Consider the following 18,191-nt stretch of genomic DNA (forward strand, 5'->3'; position numbering starts at 1 on the left):
GACACATTTTAAATACAGAGTTTCAGTAATAATAATGAACAGTCATGCTGAATCACTGACATTTTATTGTATTTCTCCTCAGAGGGGTCAGTCTGGTAGCTGGTCCCTTCACTTACAGGTATGACAAGTATATTTCACTAACGTCTCTTCTCTTACACATCTACACACAGCACATACACACCTTAGTAATCTATCACAAACTGGTTAATGTGATGCATATATGACCGTCCTGCGCGACAATTACTCACATGAACATTTAGTGTGTATTTGTTTTTAAGAGTTACAGTTAGTGTGGCATGAACATAACAATTAGTTTGGCATGGCATCAGGGGAACTAGGAGAGCAGGATTTGAGCAGGCAGGAACCTGTGCACTCGGGACTGTCTCTCCCTCTCTCCGGGCAGATCAGCAAGCACTAGTGACATTCACAACGACAACTGCAAAACAGCCACAAGTTAAAGGCAATATCAGACAGAGAAACACTGGAGTCAGTGGTCCAAACAAGCAGGAACTGAGAGTTCGCTGAGAGTTTACCTGCTCTGTCTCACTGGTAGAATTTGATCTCTGCGTCCACGCAGTCAAAGAACAGGTCGCCGAGCTCCTGGCCCTGTATCTCTCCCTTAAGCATGGCCTCTATCTCCTCAAGACATTGATACTCCAAGCACCTCATAGTCTCTAGAGAGACTCCAGCATCCTAACACACACACACACACAAAAGTTAATGGTGACTGAGGCCAACATTCTCCCTTCTATTTGTGCTTCACAGATGAAAGAAAGTCGTAAGGTGAGTAAATGATGACAGACTTCCTTTTTGTGTGAACTATAGGTTACATTTTTTTAAAGGTGAAAAAACCCAAACCAAATTGAGCTGTAAAGCGTTTGCGTTTCATTGTGTTTCAGTCTGTTTGCAGACTTACGGGATTGGTTAATGCTGTCTGGTGGGCTTTGTACAGCTCATGTTTGCGGTCCACCTGGTGCTGAAATCGAGGCTGTGTCCTGATAGGGTCATCAGGCCCATACTGTGGTGACATCACCATGCTGACGGGCCTCATGCTCTCAGAGAAGATAAAAGGCTTGAATACAGACCTTGAATACAGTAAAGATGAATCAATGAGTGATGATTCTGCTTTGAGAACAAAGAAATAAGCAACTTGAGGCTATTACCCAGGGTGCAATTTGCCCCTGCTATTGATATCCCCCTTCTGGTCATTCATGTTGTATCTTTGGAGGGGGTACGTTTTATCCATTTCTAGTCAGACTGAATGCATACATATCCAACAGTAGATGGTGCTATTAAGTAAAGCCATGTTTGGACGTGATTACTTTTCCGGACAAATATCTGACTGTAGATTAATTATTACTGCAGACGTTTGTAATGTTTACTTTTGATTCGCAGAGAATAAGTGATGTTTGTAGAGATTTTAGAGATGGGTGCGTAAACTCACTGCATTTACACACTGATGTAACACGTAAATAACTCATCAGAAAATATATAGCTGTGCTGATTAATTATCCAGAAATATTAAACATGAACGTATGCTGTAGCTAATCAGGGATTAATAGCAGAAATTGATTGGAATACCTGGAATAACTACCTAAATGCAACACAACTAGTGACATTAGCAGGCCTGTAATCCTATATTACACTCCTGAATAAAAAATATGGACAATCCATTCACATTATGTGATTTTTTGATGCCCCTCACGAAAATATGTTCCGAAACGAGAGGCTGCTGAGTCCGAACAACACTTCACATTCTTCAAATAACAATATTACATGCTTGTGTACTAATTTCCCTAATCAAAAGAATACATGCTGGTTAGTTTCTCTTTGCATGGGTAAAAAAAACACTAAATTGCATTTAATGCTTGAGAAAAACATGCATAAATCCATACGCAACAGCCAGTGTTATCTTAAGTTGTGAAACGCATCTTCATATTTTCTGGTATCTTCTTACATGACCAACATCTTCAGACACACGGAGAACTTGAGAAACAGCGATGATTCAATTCAAGGGCTCACAGACTGTTCAGATTCCAAAAATTGAACCTTAACCTGGGATTATTTTATCATGTGTTTTATAGAAGGTAAAAAACACTGAAATCTTTATACGAAGTCCAGAAGAATAACTAACTGATGACTGATGATCAAATTTGCTATTTGTTAGCTAATGTTATCCTTGCAGCAAAATATTTGATAGCTAATCCTAATGCCTAATCCTAACTGTATTGACAGTTAATTGTCAATACAGTTAATTCTTATGATTAAATTAAAGGAATGTTCTGGGTTCAATACAAGTTCAGATCAGTCAGCAGCATTTGTGTAATAATGTCCTTTTCTTTAAAAACAGCAAAAATCTGGGTTACGGTGAGGCACTTACAATGACAGTGAATGGGGCAATTTTTGTAATGTTAATTCATTTTACTACTTTGTTACCATGACGATGGTAAATGACGATTTAATCAACTTTACAGCTCAAATAATGCACAAGTTTTAACAGAATAATTAATGTAAGTGCTTTTATAAAATCATAAGCTATACGGTTCTGTGTTTAAATCCTCCAAAAATTGGCCTTGTTCACTTTATTTGGCCCCACTGACTTCCATGGTAAGTGCTTCACTGTAACCCAGATTTTATTTTTTAAAGACATTTTTGGCGTAATCAATATTATGCCACAAATGCTGTTGATTGAGCTTAACTTGTATTGAACCCAGAATATTCCTTTAAATTCAGTTAAAATCATTATTTTCTGTGGATTTAGTCAACAGATTAAGAATTTGACACTGCTTTTGGTCTGAATTTCTACATGAAACTTTTAATAATGACATTCATACTGACATGTCCCCCCCTTTTTTTTTTTTAACTAATCGCACCTGCTTTTACCACAGTATAATCAACGGGTTGGGAGAGTTCTTAGGCACAGAGCTTTTATAAAATGCAGCTAAAAACAACGTGATAAGACACTAACGTACAATAAATGCTAATTAAATGTATTATAAATTATAATCATAATCAAAATAAACAATTCTTCCAACAAGTAAAATAAAACAGATAACCAGACAGCACACGTACATCTCCGAGATGTCTGTTTTAGAACGTTTCATCTGGAAAGCATCACAATCTAATTAAGCTAATTAACATCAGCTAAACATCTTAAAAAGATCATATTTACAAATATTGTAATATCTTAAATGTCTCAAAGACATCAGATAATGCTAAATGTCTTACTGAAATCCGAGACATAATTTTTGAAATTTTTGACGCCTTAGATGTATTGCAGATGAGCAAACAACATATATACGTCATCCAGATGTAAACACATCAAATAGATGTCTGGGTGATGTGCGTGTGGTATCAGGGATAGTTCCATTCCATTTTGAAGCTCCAAAAGGATATAAAGGCAACATAAAAGTAATCCATACGACTCCAGTGGTTTAATCCATATTTTCAGATATTATATATATATATATATATATATATATATATATATATATATATATATATATATATATATATATATATATATATATACACTCACCTAAAGGATTATTAGGAACACCATACTAATACTGTGTTTGACCCCCTTTCAGCCTTCAGAACTGCCTTAATTCTACGTGGCATTGATTCAACAAGGTGCTGAAAGCATTCTTTAGAAATGTTGGCCCATATTGATAGGATAGCATCTTGCAGTTGATGGAGATTTGTGGGATGCACATCCAGGGCACGAAGCTCCCGTTCCACCACATCCCAAAGATGCTCTATTGGGTTGAGATCTGGTGACTGTGGGGGCCATTTTAGTACAGTGAACTCATTGTCATGTTCAAGAAACCAATTTGAAATGATTCGAGCTTTGTGACATGGTGCATTATCCTGCTGGAAGTAGCCATCAGAGGATGGGTACATGGTGGCCATAAAGGGATGGACATGGTCAGAAACAATGCTCAGGTAGGCCGTGGCATTTAAACGATGCCCAATTGGCACTAAGAGGCCTAAAGTGTGCCAAGAAAACATCCCCCACACCATTACACCACCACCACCAGCCTGCACAGTGGTAACAAGGCATGATGGATCCATGTTCTCATTCTGTTTACGCCAAATTCTGACTCTACCATCTGAATGTCTCAACAGAAATCGAGACTCATCAGACCAGGCAACATTTTTCCAGTCTTCAACTGTCCAATTTTGGTGAGCTCTTGCAAATTGTAGCCTCTTTTTCCTATTTGTAGTGGAGATTAGTGGTACCCAGTGGGGTCTTCTGCTGTTGTAGCCCATCCGCCTCAAGGTTGTCCGTGTTGTGGCTTCACAAATGCTTTGCTGCATACCTCGGTTGTAACGAGTGGTTATTTCAGGCAAAGTTGCTCTTCTATCAGCTTGAATCAGTCGGCCCATTCTCCTCTGACCTCTAGCATCAACAAGGCATTTTCGCCCACAGGACTGCCGCATACTGGATGTTTTTCCCTTTTCACACCATTCTTTGTAAACCCTAGAAATGGTTGTGCGTGAAAATCCCAGTAACTGAGCAGATTGTGAAATACTCAGACCGGCCCGTCTGGCACCAACAACCATGCCATGCTCAAAATTGCTTAAATCACCTTTCTTTCCCATTCTGACATTCAGTTTGGAGTTCAGGAGATTGTCTTGACCAGGACCACACCCCTAAATGCATTGAAGCAACTGCCATGTGATTGGTTGATTAGATAATTGCATTAATGAGAAATTGAACAGGTGTTCCTAATAATCCTTTAGGTGAGTGTATATATATAAGTGTGAGTGACAAAAAAATTAAATAATTTAAGTACTTTTTTCTTATAAATTCTCCTCCCTGCCCAGTAGGTGGCAATATGCACAAAGGATGTGAATTGCCAAAAACAAAACAAGAATGTGAAAGTGAAAGTGGAGATTTATAGTAAAAAAAGGACTTCAATATTGATCTGTTTCTCACCCAGATCTATCATAACACTTCTGAAGACATGGATTTTACCACTAGAGTTTTATGGATTACTTTTATGCTGCCTTTATATGCTTTTTGGACCTTCACTGCTCTAATCACCATTCACTTGCATTGTATGAACCTACAGAGCTGAGATATTCTTCAAAGAAATCTTTGTGTTCAGTAGAAGAAAACGTCATACACATCTGTGATGTCATGAGGGAGTAAATTCTGAGATAATTTTCATTTTTGAGTGAACTATTCGTTTAAGCTATGGCACTTGATGAATTTAACTGAATATGTATCCTTAATATTTTATTATATAATATTTATGTGGCAACTCGTGCCTTTTGTACCTTATTGCTAAATTAAAGTTGCTGTAAGCGATTTTAGCCGTTCCACATTTTTCTTTGCGGTTTACTGAGTCTAGAGTTGTCACAGAGACCGTTGAGATATCTCGCAACACTTTTTTCAGTAATATCTTTCAGGGAGTAGGAAAAATGTTTGCATACCTTTCCATGAACTGTATGTTGTTAATGGTTGCCAAGCAACATAGCAACTTGCCGCATTCAACTGATGTGCGGTTACAGATGTGCATATATCTGCTATTACAAAATGAGGTTGAATGCTGATAATCCAATCAGATTTTAGCAATGGAACTATACGTTTCATATTTCATGTTTAAAGTCTGATCTAGTCACTGTGTGCAGGTGTATTTTTAGGGTCAAACCTGGAGGGATCGGGTGTGGCAGTGAGGAAGTGAACGCAGGGCATGTCTTGGTTGCGTGGGAGGATGGACACCATGCTGCCTGTGGTACAAAAGCCCTCTGAGTCCATACAGATCCCACTGGCCTTGTCTCTTAAAATGCTCATCATCACCTCTGCCGTCACAGAGCCTGTAAGAGTGGTAGGGGTCAGAGGTCAGGAGATAAGAAAAATGGGCGGGGCATTATAACTCTGTAATACAGTGGTTGCAATCAAACCTACAACTAAGTAACACCAAACAAATAAACAATCAAATACATCTGAAATTGAAATAGTTTTAGAAGTTTTTAACTTTTCATCCACTCTAATTTCTCTGCCAAAACCTAACAGCAATGATTGTACCTGCAGCAATCCAAACACTAGATGGTGCTGTTTAATACATTCAATGAAAAGACTTCAAAATAAAATCCAATGATTGACAGCAAAACTTATAATTTGGGGAACCCAAATAGAGCATTCATGCCTATTGTTCTACATGTAATGTAACCGCTTAGTAACACCTCAGTCATGAGGGCAAAGTGAAGCGCATTTACCGTTGTGTTGTTGGAGCAGGGCTGTGCCGCCCTTGTAGCGCTGCTTGGCCAGTTCCATCCTAGCAGGGGGATTGTCAGGGCTGAAGACAGCAGTAAAGCTGAACTCCCCCTCACCGCTCCACCAGCCCTGAGACTGAGCCACACTGCGCAACTCCGGATGCTCTGCAGAGATCTCTGTACCTATCGTCAGCTGGTTGGAGATGTTCTTGACTCCATCTGACAACATAAATAAAAAGTTTATTTTTAGAGGTGGATTACAAGCATTTTTTAACACAAGATTACTACATCACAAGATTTCATTTGTCATTGTTACGAACGCCGGTGAAGGCGCCTCCCCAACCGGCCACCTGAGATCGGTTTCACCCGAGTACTGACTATTAGACTACAATTCCCATAAACCCACATACCCGGCGTGATTACGCTCCAGCTGACTGTCATTAACTTCACACTACTTAAACAGTGTTTGCATGTTCATTCATTGCGAAGTCTTGTTTTGCTCCGGCTGCATTTCTGAGCGTTTATCCTTGTTTATTCCTGATTCTCTGTGTTTTGACCCTTATCTGATTATACCGTCTAAGTCTGTCTGCTGCCTGCCTTTACTGAATTTACGCCTGTCCCTCTACCATTGATAATTACTGCCTGCCCTGATTCCTTGCCTGTCTGACCACGATTCTGCCTACCTGTACATTCCTGTTTGCCTGCCAATTACCTTCGCCTGTACTGACAATGCTTACCTTAATAAATCGCTGATGGATCCCAACCAACCTGAGTCATCATTACAGAAGACTTCGCCATTTACCGATCCAGCGATCTTCTCTTGAGTTTCGGAGGAACTCTCCGCTCAAGCAAACCAGCTGGCTGCGCATCAACACCAGCTCAGCCATCTCACCTCGCTTATCGAGGAGGCCATGAGGTCCCTACGCGGTTTGCACCAACCCGCACCTGAGTCCGTACCCGCGGCACCTCAACCCAGCCAAATGACCACTGCGCTGTCTCAATACAGTGCAGCCGCCAGCCCTCGTCTAGCCTTCCCCGAGAAGTTCGACGGAACTCCCTCCAAATGCAAAGGCTTTGTGATGCAGTGTTCGATCTTCCTGAGCCAACAACCCACTCACTACCCCTCCGACGAGAGTAAAATCCTCTTGGTGTGCTCGCTGCTCACGGGAAGAGCTCTGGAATGGGCCACCGCTGTTTGGACCAATCAGGGTTTGCACCGCGTTACTTTCGATGCCTTCATTCAACGCTTATCCGAGGTGTTTGACCATCCTGAATGCGGTAAGAGCGCCGGTGAACAATTACTCTCACTCCGCCAAGGAAATCGGACAGCGGCAGATTTCGCACTATCGTTCCGCACTCTCGCCACGCAAACCGTCTGGGTGGAAGATACACTTAAACTCCTCTTCCGCCAGGGTCTGAACATTGAGGTACAATCTGAGCTGGCTTGTCGCGACGAGGGCATTTCGTTGGGCCAATTCATCACGTTGGCCATCCGCATTGATAATCTCATTCGTTGCAGACGCCCAGCTTCATGGTCTAAACCCACGTATTCGGTGCCTCAACACAGCGAGGAGCCAGAGGCCATGCAAATCTGCCGCACACACCTCTCTCAGGAGGAGCGGGATCGCCGCATTGCCAATCACCTCTGCCTATACTGCGGTCAAGCGGGACACCTGAGAGCCAACTGCCCCACACGACCTGCACAAGCACAGCGATATGGGGTGAGTCTGCTAATTTCCTCTACATTTTCCACTACCAGTTTCGAAGTGCCCATAAGGCTCATTCATCAAAAAAATGATTTTAATATCAATGCCATGATAGACTCAGGAACAGCAGGCAATTTCATTGATGGTGCCTTAGTGAAACAGTACAAAATTCCTCTCATTCCCTGTAATCCCCCTTTGGCAGTGGCGGCGTTAGATGGACATCCCTTGGGATCTGGACGAGTGCATTATACCACCAGCAACATTACCTTACAGGTTGGGGTGTTGCACTCAGAGACTACCCAATTTTTTGTCATTCACTCAACTCACAACCCGGTCATCCTCGGCCTTCCATGGCTACAGGAGCACAATCCATTAATTTCCTGGCAGAATAATCAGATCATGCGATGGGGCACCGATTGCTTGCACAAATGTCTGAAAACCATTATTCCTACCTCCGTAGGTGTCACTAAGATCCTGAAAGAGCCTGACGAAACCTCATTAATTCCCTCAGAATACGCCGACTTAAGTGAGGCTTTTAGTAAAACCAAGGCATCTCAGCTGCCACCCTATCGCGACAGCGACTGTGCCATCGAGCTGTTAGCTGGCTCCTCGCCACCCCGAGGCAGAGTCTTTCCACTGTCAGAACCTGAATCTCACGCCATGAACTCATATATCAAGGAGGAGCTGGCTAAGGGTTTCATCCGCCCGTCCACCTCACCTGCAGCTGCCAGATTCTTTTTCGTGGGCAAGAAAGATGGGACCCTCCGTCCCTGTATTGATTATCGTGGCTTGAACGACGTCACAGTCAAGTTCCGATACCCACTACCCTTAGTTCCCGTAGCCCTTGAGCAATTGAGAGCAGCTAAGATTTACACCAAACTTGACCTGCGCTGCGCATACAACTTAATCCGCATTCGGGAGGGGGACGAATGGAAGACGGCCTTCTCCACCACTAGTGGGCACTATGAGTACCTCGTGATGCCGTTCGGATTGTCCAATAGCCCCTCCGTGTTCCAGTCTTTTATTAATGACGTCTTTAGAGACATGCTGAACCGGTGTTTGATAGTGTACATCGACGACATCTTAATCTACTCGAATTCTCTCAAAGAACACATCATACAGGTCAGAACAGTTCTGAAACGACTCACCAAACACCAATTGTATGCCAAGGCCGAGAAATGCGAGTTCCATCTGACGTCGGTTGCCTTCCTCGGGTACATCATCAGCCCAGAGGGGGTGGCTATGGACGACAGTAAGGTGCACGCTGTCCTAAAGTGGCCACAACCTACGACGGTGAAGGAACTACAACGCTTTCTTGGGTTCGCCAACTTCTATCGTAGGTTCATCAGAAACTTCAGCTCTGTCGCTGCACCACTCACTGCCATGGTTAAGGGGGGGGGCACACTAAACTCCAGTGGTCCATCGATGCACTCCGAGCTTTCAGTCAGCTAAAGGAGCGTTTCACCTCAGCCCCCATTCTCCATCACCCAGACCCTGACATTCCCTTCCTGGTGGAAGTTGATGCATCCAATACCAGCATTGGCGCCATTCTCTCCCAACGTCAGGGTAGTCCTCCAAAGATGTTCCCGTGTGCTTTCTATTCACGTAAACTGTCTCCTGCCGAACAGAATTATGATGTGGGCAACCGTGAACTTCTGGCCATGAAAGCAGCTCTGGAGGAGTGGCGTCACTGGCTTGAGGGAGCTAGACATCCATTCCTTGTTCTCACAGACCACCGCAACCTGGAATATCTACGCTCCGCCAAAAGGCTCAATCCCAGACAGGCTAGATGGGCCTTATTCTTCACTCGGTTCGACTTCTCCATTTCATATCTTCCCGGCTCAAAAAACGTCAAGGCCGACTCGCTCTTCCGCCAGCACGACCCCTCGCCTCAGCATCCAGTCTCCGAACCTATCATCCCATCCACCCTGATTGTAGCCCCGGTCCAGTGGGACATTATGTCAGAAATTTCTCAGGCCAATGCAACCAATCCACCCCCGCCAGGATGTCCACCCGACCGAGCGTATGTCCCGCTCAGCCTGAGGGAGAGGGTAATTTGTTGGGTACACGCCTCCACGAACTCCGGACACCCCGGTATCACTGCTACTATACGCTTGCTCAGGAATCGATTCTGGTGGGAAACTCTGCAGAACGACACATCCACGTTCGTGAACAATTGCCATACCTGTAATAGGGCAAAGACCCCTAAACAACCCCCAGCAGGCTTACTTCAACCTCTTCCCATACCTCAACGACCCTGGTCCCACATCGCCGTGGATTTCGTGACTGACCTACCAGTTTCGCAAGGGCACACCACCATCCTAACCGTCATAGACCGGTTCTCCAAGGCGTGCCGCCAAGTCCCTTCGCATGTACTGCCAAAATAACCAAACTGACTGGGTTCGCTTCCTTCCTTGGGCCGAATATGCCCAGAACTCCATCCTCAAACCCTCCACCAAGTTAACCCCGTTTCAGTGTGTGTTAGGGTATCAACCCCCTTTGTTTCCCTGGTCCGGTGAACCTTCAGAGGTCCCCGCGGTGAACAGCTGGCTCCAACGCAGCGAAGCGGTTTGGGACCAGGCTCACGTCCACCTCCAACGAGCCTTAGACAGATCAAGGGGACAAGCCAACAGACATCGTCGTCCTTGCCCTGACTATGGTCCTGGACAGTGGGTCTGGCTCTCCACTCGAGACCTCCGCCTCCGTTTACCCTGCAAGAAACTCAGCCCCAGGTATGTGGGTCCCTTCAAAATCATTAAAAAAATTAACCCTGTATCATTTCGTCTCCAACTACCGGCTAATTACCGTATTTCTCCTATTTTCCATGTCTCGTTGCTGAAACCGGCCGGTGGTCCGGGGTCTGAGGAGGAGGAGACGAACCCTGCCCCCCCACCCATAACTGTGGACGGTGAGGAGGCTTTCTTGGTACGAGGGTTGCTGGACTCCAGACGTCACCGAGGTCAAATCCAGTACCTGGTGGACTGGGAGGGGTACGGTCCGGAGGAGAGATCCTGGGTCCGAGCCAACGACATTCTCGATCCCAACCTCATCTCGGAATTCCACAGGATCAACCCGGCTAAACCGGCCCCTCGGCCTCGAGGTAGACCCCGACGTCGGTCGCATCCTCGCATCAGGAGCCGCTCACGGGGGGGGGCTTTGTTACGAACGCCGGTGAAGGCGCCTCCCCAACCGGCCACCTGAGATCGGTTTCACCCGAGTACTGACTATTAGACTACAATTCCCATAAACCCACATACCCGGCGTGATTACGCTCCAGCTGACTGTCATTAACTTCACACTACTTAAACAGTGTTTGCATGTTCATTCATTGCGAAGTCTTGTTTTGCTCCGGCTGCATTTCTGAGCGTTTATCCTTGTTTATTCCTGATTCTCTGTGTTTTGACCCTTATCTGATTATACCGTCTAAGTCTGTCTGCCGCCTGCCTTTACTGAGTTTACGCCTGTCCCTCTACCATTGATAATTACTGCCTGCCCTGATTCCTTGCCTGTCTGACCACGATTCTGCCTACCTGTACATTCCTGTTTGCCTGCCAATTACCTTCGCCTGTACTGACATTGCTTACCTTAATAAATCGCTGATGGATCCCAACCAACCTGAGTCATCATTACAGTCATGCTGATATAGCTACAGAATAAATTAGGGCTGTCGATTTAACACGTTAAATCAATGCGAATAGTCCGATAAAAAAAAAACTCAAGTGGATACATTTAAATATGGCAACGTCTTTGCGTTGTAGTGTGGACAGGGAAAATGTGAAGGGTCTGTGGTACTGTAAGACTACTACAAGTTTACCACTGATAGATTTGGTGTAATAATATGATATATGACATATAACTTAAGTTATTCTTTGTCATATTTAAAGAGTTAAGAGAATATGAATCATACAGTGATTGCATAGGATTTTAAAAGTTCTCGAAGCCAGTACAAGTGCTTTATGATCCAAGGGGGGCATTACGTGTAGTTGACGTTTCATGAAGAGGGTGTTCCTTGCAGTCTTGCAGGACATGGACAGATACACTTGGGGGAAACGGAGATATCTGAAAACGATGATGTATTTGTTGTTACATAACAGCCATGTGATCCATTCAACCCAATTCAACAATCAAGTGTTGTAGCGGCCCTGTTGTGCCTGCTATTCACTAATAGCACTGTTAAAAATAAATGTTACTTTGTACAACCTTTACATTGCATTCCTTCAAAGGTGATGGAAAGTTCAATGGAACATGAGGAAAATTGTGGCTCAGACCATACATGGAACAGCAATTTTTCAGTGTGGATGAGCAACTTTTGGAAAACACTTGAAAAGGCATTGTGGACGGAGAGTGTTCCAAAAACAAATGTATCCAGATTAATGTGGATGTAGCCTTAAGGGGGTTGGCCGCCTGTTTGCCACGCCCACCTACAACTCCGGAGGCTGCTCAAATTTCTGCTGCGCCACAGAGTGCAACTGAAATATTTTCCATTTCCGAGATTTGAACATAATGTGTAAATCATGAGCACCACTCCCTCACCTGTGACTTTCTGTGCAGCCCACAATTTCCCAGCAGTCTCTAAGACCCAGGCTTCCTGTCGGTCCACCAGTAAGAAAGTGTTGTGGTAGCTAAAGGGTTCGGTGGTCTCCCTGCAGGCTCCACCCTGACCGTGCTGCACCAGTAGGCCTGTGATGACATTCAGAGCGGCCCACGCGCTGTCCCCCCGCTCAAGACCCAGCCTGAACACACATACAACACCTGCTGTCAATGGGCTGTGTTCATCTATTCACAATATTAGTAAATGACAGTCAATCAATGTCAGGGATGACAAGGAAAGCACAAAATCAGTATGCACAATCAGCTTTTGTAGAAATACTATGACCATGTAAATAAATAATTGCAAGATAAAAAGCATGGGTCCAATTTTTAAGGTCCAAGTTAGACGAAAACCAATATCATCCTATATCATTTATCAATATCAAATGAGCAAGAATGCTGTTGTTCTGAATATCAGCACAGCTGTGATTTAGGTGTAGACATGAGGCCGTAGGTAATGATTGCAAGTGTGATATTGCTTTTATACAACAGTTCAACTAACACCTAAATAGATCATATAGAATAACGTGCATTTAAGTGAATAATTCTCATTCACTTTATTTGTTTCAATGAATAAGAGTTTATTAACAAATCAGTGATTCAATGACTCACTCTAATAATAAATAATAACACATTTGTTGCATGTAATCTGCAGAATTGGTAACTTATCAAATCAGTGAACAAATCTTTCTGGTGAATGGATTCAAGACTCGAGTCACTGGGATGAATCAAAATCTTCACGACCGTTTAAAAAGCTGCGAACACAAACGTGATATAGATAGCAAAGACTCCCAGTGATGTTATACTTAATATCAGCACTCTTATAACACCTATTCACCAATAAAATTCTAGGCCTGAGTCTAACTGTTGTATAATTAAAAAGGTAATTTAAAGAGGTAAAATGTGTAATTTCTGCACCACTAGTGTCACCAAACGGAAATGCAAAAATAATGACCATTTCAAACAGGTTTTCCCAAATTCCAACCATTGGTTGAGCCAATGTTGCAGTGTCGAGTTGGTCAGAACACTCAAATTAAAAGAAGGAGAGTGTTTATGGCACCAAAGTGCTAACACTTTTCGAGTGAATCAACCTTCTAAAGCCTTACTTACAGTATAGTTGTCTTTGCATATTAACCTGGTATAGTAGGAGGTATTGTAACTTTGCAAAAACTACACACTTCACCTTTATGGCTAGAAAACACAAAATAAAAAATACGTTCAGTTGTTTTGGGCTCACCGAACCAAGTCCATTCCCAGTAAAGCTTCCTCTGGACTCACAGGCTCCTTGGTCCAGACTGCCTCATTTCCAATACACACCCCATATTCATTTGCCCCCATCTCAGCCCCCCAGAGCCATGCGGGTCTGCTCAGTATAACTGCATGGGTGAGCTCTACTTGAGGGATGGAAATGTATGTGCACTATATAGAAAAAGAAATCCTCAGTAAATTCCTTATGTTTTGGCTATAACTCCTTAAGACTGTTCTTGTTAAGAAGCAATACATTACAAATAATAGAAATAAATAAAAATGACATATACAATTTTGTGAAATGTCAAGGCATTTAATAGTAAACCATTTATTTCAGCATTTCATGAAATGTAATTAGAAACTCAATAAAGACTATAAACTACATTAAATTACATTTGGTCAAAAAAAGGACAGCAAGGGCCACTTATATGATCACCACTTACTTTCCTGTAGAAGCTGTTGACTTTAAAGGAATAGTTCAAACAAAAACTTTCATTCTTGAAGTACAAAAACATTTTGTGTGTATTTGTCCTGCACACGAAGCTCTAAAATATCTGTCCTATGTTGTGATACCTGTACCTTGCGACCTGCTTCAGTAAATATTATATCACCCCTACCTTGTGGTCTCCCACAATATAACATCAGACATTAAACAGAAGCTTAACTGAGTGACTTGGAAAGCATGCAAATTAGGCTTCTAATTTAAATGTCGGCTAATGTTAATATATCGATGCCTCAAAAATATATAGCTAAAATAATGTGCTGATCAATAATCAATATATCGATATTTTATAACATGCCTAAAATAAATGTAGCATAAAAGTAATCCATATGATTCCAGTGACTTAATCCATATCTTTAGAAGTGATATGATAGGTGTGGATGAAAAACAGATCAATATTTAAGTCCTTTATATTGTTCTGTTTCTCACCCACAGCTATCATATCACTTCTGAAAATATAGATTTAACCACTGGAGTGAATTGATTATTTTATGCTCCCTTTATGTGATTTTTGGCCCTTCAAATTTCTGGCCAATATTCACTTACATTGTATGTGTACATTGTATACTTACAAATATTCTCCTAAAAATCATTGTTTGTGTTCAGCAGAAGAAAGAAAGTCATACACATCTGGAATATCATGAGGGTGAATAAATGGGAGAATTTTTATTTTTGGGTGAACTATCACTTTAAGCATGTGTAAGCTGTCCTGCTCCTGTAGTTGTGTATTACCTGGACTGTAGACCCAGGAGTGTGTAAGGTTGCAGGGTAATACACCACCTCCTGTACCTCATCTCTCGGGCGGTCAGAGTTCTTACCAAATATCACATTATCATCTTTTGAACCCGGAGGCAGAGATACAAAACAATCACATGACCGAGGAGGTTCAGCCATCCTATATCAAATCAATACAGAAGGATCAATGCAGTGAATCATTTCGAACTGATACATGATTACACAATACTGTCCCATATTTATGTAACAGAAAAGAAGAAGAAGAAAAAAAATAATGGATGGCTAGATAAAATCTTTCACACACAGACACATAGATAAAAATCATACCTAGTCAAAAAAGCAATGCAAAAGTTATTCAAAGGAACGCAAACAATAATAATAATAATAATACAGCAATTTCTGTTATAATTTGGAACCAATCCTAAAGGATCCCATTGGGAACTTTTCAGGACTCTATCATACCACAAAACTAAAACTATATATTTTAGAAAACAGTTCCCAATTTGAGTATTATGATATCCAATAGAATGTATGATATCACATTTTTTTTTCAAGAAAATCTCATATATAAAGTGAAAAGAAAAACATATAAAGTGGTAATAACATATTAGATACATTATTTGAAATGTAATTAAAATAATAAAAAGTAATAGTATAGTGAATATGCAATACACAATATTCCTAAGATTCATATAAGATCCTATGGGATAAACAGTTATTCCTACAAGATCTTTTACAAAGGAAGGAACAGTTATTGATTGTATGCACCTATGCTTTTCCAGCTAAATGCATGCAGAACTAGAAATATTTTAAAATGAAAATGCATCATAAACCTTCGTGTGTGAGTAGCTGTAGTTAAATGTCATGCAGTGCTGCGGATTACTGTAGTGTTAAGTCTCAATGCTGGACAGGTATATATACACGGCTTATCGCCTGACCTCCATTTCACCGATTCTTCAGCTCCGATCTTCAGGTGCATGCACAACAGAATACAACGTGCTGAATGCAAATATTTTAGAGGAGATGGTTTATAATATCCGTTAGTCTACTGATGGCCTGTCCAACAGCGGATCACTAAACAAATTTAACTATCTCATGCATAAAATGAAGACGTGACATCCACCTGCATATGTTATATGGGTTCTTAATAATGTTACATTAATTTTCTTACGCATGTTCGAGTGGATTTGATGAAGTAATTACCTTTATAAGCTCCAGATCTGTCAGCAAGCCTTTGAGAGGCTGATCAACCTGCTACTGAATGCAGACTCTTTAAAATAAAAGTCCTCTTCACACTATAAATCGATGCATGAAGCTAGATCCGACAGCGAGTCTGTGACAGTGCTGAATGTGTTTAACCTGACTTCAAAATAAAAGTTCTCTGAACACACTGACACGACACGGAGCTACATATTAACCCGAAATATTGCAGCAGATAACTTTTACACAATATTTTAAAGGAAAAACACTCAAGTAAGTGAAACAGTAACTCAAGTGTCAATTGAACAAGAATATAAATACTTCTTATGCCAACGTGTTTATCTGGCTAATGTTAAACAGAGAATCTGTGAATCAATGGAGCTGTTCAGGTTGTAGTCCAAAAATTGGGAAGATAATTCACCATGAGTTCCCTCTGGATTTTCCTGTGGGTTTTTAAAATGGGGGTTTTCACTTAATGAGTAAAACAAGGTCTGTGGTAAACATTACTTGACGATATGTGGATGTTTTGTTCTACTACATAAAATACACACAGCCATACCTCAAAGGTGAATTTTGAAGCTGTATTGAATTGCATACTTAAAAAAAAAGAAGTCATTGTACTATAAAAACATACTGTTAATTTTACTGTTAAAACTCAAAACTCCCCCCCCAATACAAAAAGAGCTGCCAAAACAACTCGTTCTCTACTTCATCCACATTGTGACATCTGTCCGCCTCCACAGCAACACATCAACGCCTACTTCACCTTTAATCACTTCCGTAGCCCAGTAGCGGTGAGTAGTGAGATAGCAGACGAGAGAGCGTGTCAGTCAGGAGCAGAGAGCCAATCAGAACAGTGTGTGTTTACTGTCAAGTCTTAAAGGAGAAGCAGCACCAAAACAGAGTGTTTCTTACAGAGGGTCAGAATGAGGGTGGGACATTATCATGTTTTACAAATTTGTGGCTGTTTTCATGTGCAAAAAGCAACAAATATTATAAGTGACCGCCAAAGAACAGACTGAAATAGTCAGTTAGGTGTGTCTGCAGTCACAGCGGTTTTATTCTACATGGAAAATGTCTCTCTTGAAGGCTGTCATGTTAGGATCACATCACCAGCCAAATACTAATCGCTTCATCTCAGTAACCACCTTGTTATTAGACACCGTCACTCATGGATTAAATTTATCATGGGCTTACCGAATTGTGAATTTCTGCTATGGCATCTGTTACTGAAAATTATCATTTGTTGAATGATGCTGCCTTCAGGCCCCTAGGTGTCAGTGTAAGACCGAGATGATACTAACAAAAAAACAAATTTACTCAGTGCACCTTTAAAAATGTATTTGAGATTTTATTTATTTGTTTTTTGATGTTGAGGACATTTTCAAAATGGGAATTTTACTGGCACAGATGCAGACCAACAAAAACCTCTTCACTTCATGGTTTTGTTTTTGCAAGTGGTGGGTGTTGATGTATGCTCACATAGTTACAATGTTGCATTTTCTTCATGGTAAATTTGGCATTCACATGGTTATATTTTAAAATGCACCAAAATTGTAAAATGTCCTTCAAGGTTATTTGTATTCTTCTTTCATTGTTTTGCATTATTTCTGCAGTCACTATGGATTTTAATCAGCGTTTGTGATGATATGCAGCTGAGTGTGATTGAAGATTAGCATGTCATCTTGTCAGTTCTTCTCAGTTACAGAATTATTATTTCCATTTTTTATTTTCCAAACAAAAAAAAGCACAGCTGAGAGATGCTAATGGATACTCTGTCTCCCTCTGCCTGGCTGGTGATTATGTTAAGGAAGCTAACACCTGAAAATCATTGGAAAAATCAGCTAGTGTAGAGCTAGATTTATTAACACTGAGAAATTCAGGAATCAGATTGTATGTAAAATGCATGAACACATTTCCCATTACCTAAGAATGACCTGGCTGTGTTACATTTATAACATGCAGCTCATGCACATATTTAGTGA

At 41.6% G+C, this 18,191-nt stretch overlaps 1 protein-coding gene across 1 annotated transcript; it reads right to left on the bottom strand.

Moving 5' to 3' along the window:
• On the bottom strand, positions 1 to 16,294 carry LOC127622089 (secernin-2-like). Its single transcript, XM_052096020.1, has 9 exons — positions 16,210 to 16,294; positions 15,004 to 15,166; positions 13,759 to 13,940; positions 12,465 to 12,664; positions 6,229 to 6,444; positions 5,661 to 5,826; positions 917 to 1,085; positions 534 to 693; positions 1 to 436 (listed from the first exon to the last, which is right to left on the bottom strand). Exons 2-8 carry the CDS (start codon positions 15,163 to 15,165, stop codon positions 544 to 546), a joined length of 1,245 nt encoding a protein of 414 aa, XP_051951980.1. The 5' UTR covers position 15,166; positions 16,210 to 16,294; the 3' UTR covers positions 1 to 436; positions 534 to 543.
• Positions 16,295 to 18,191: the final 1,897 nt, after the last annotated feature.

This window comes from Xyrauchen texanus, chromosome 28, assembly GCF_025860055.1.
Source record: "Xyrauchen texanus isolate HMW12.3.18 chromosome 28, RBS_HiC_50CHRs, whole genome shotgun sequence".
Lineage (NCBI taxonomy): Eukaryota > Metazoa > Chordata > Actinopteri > Cypriniformes > Catostomidae > Xyrauchen > Xyrauchen texanus.

Bases quoted from the DNA above. Each gene is read 5' to 3' on its own strand.
- LOC127622089 (XM_052096020.1), bottom strand. From the start codon at position 15,165: ATGGCTGAACCTCCTCGGTCATGTGATTGTTTTGTATCTCTGCCTCCG. The intron at 13,941-15,003 runs GTAATACACAAC...TTTTCTATATAG, and splicing joins CTCCTGGGTCTACAGTCCAG to TGCACATACATTTCCATCCC. The intron at 6,445-12,464 runs GTGAGGGAGTGG...TTATGTTGTCAG, and splicing joins GGCTGCACAGAAAGTCACAG to ATGGAGTCAAGAACATCTCC.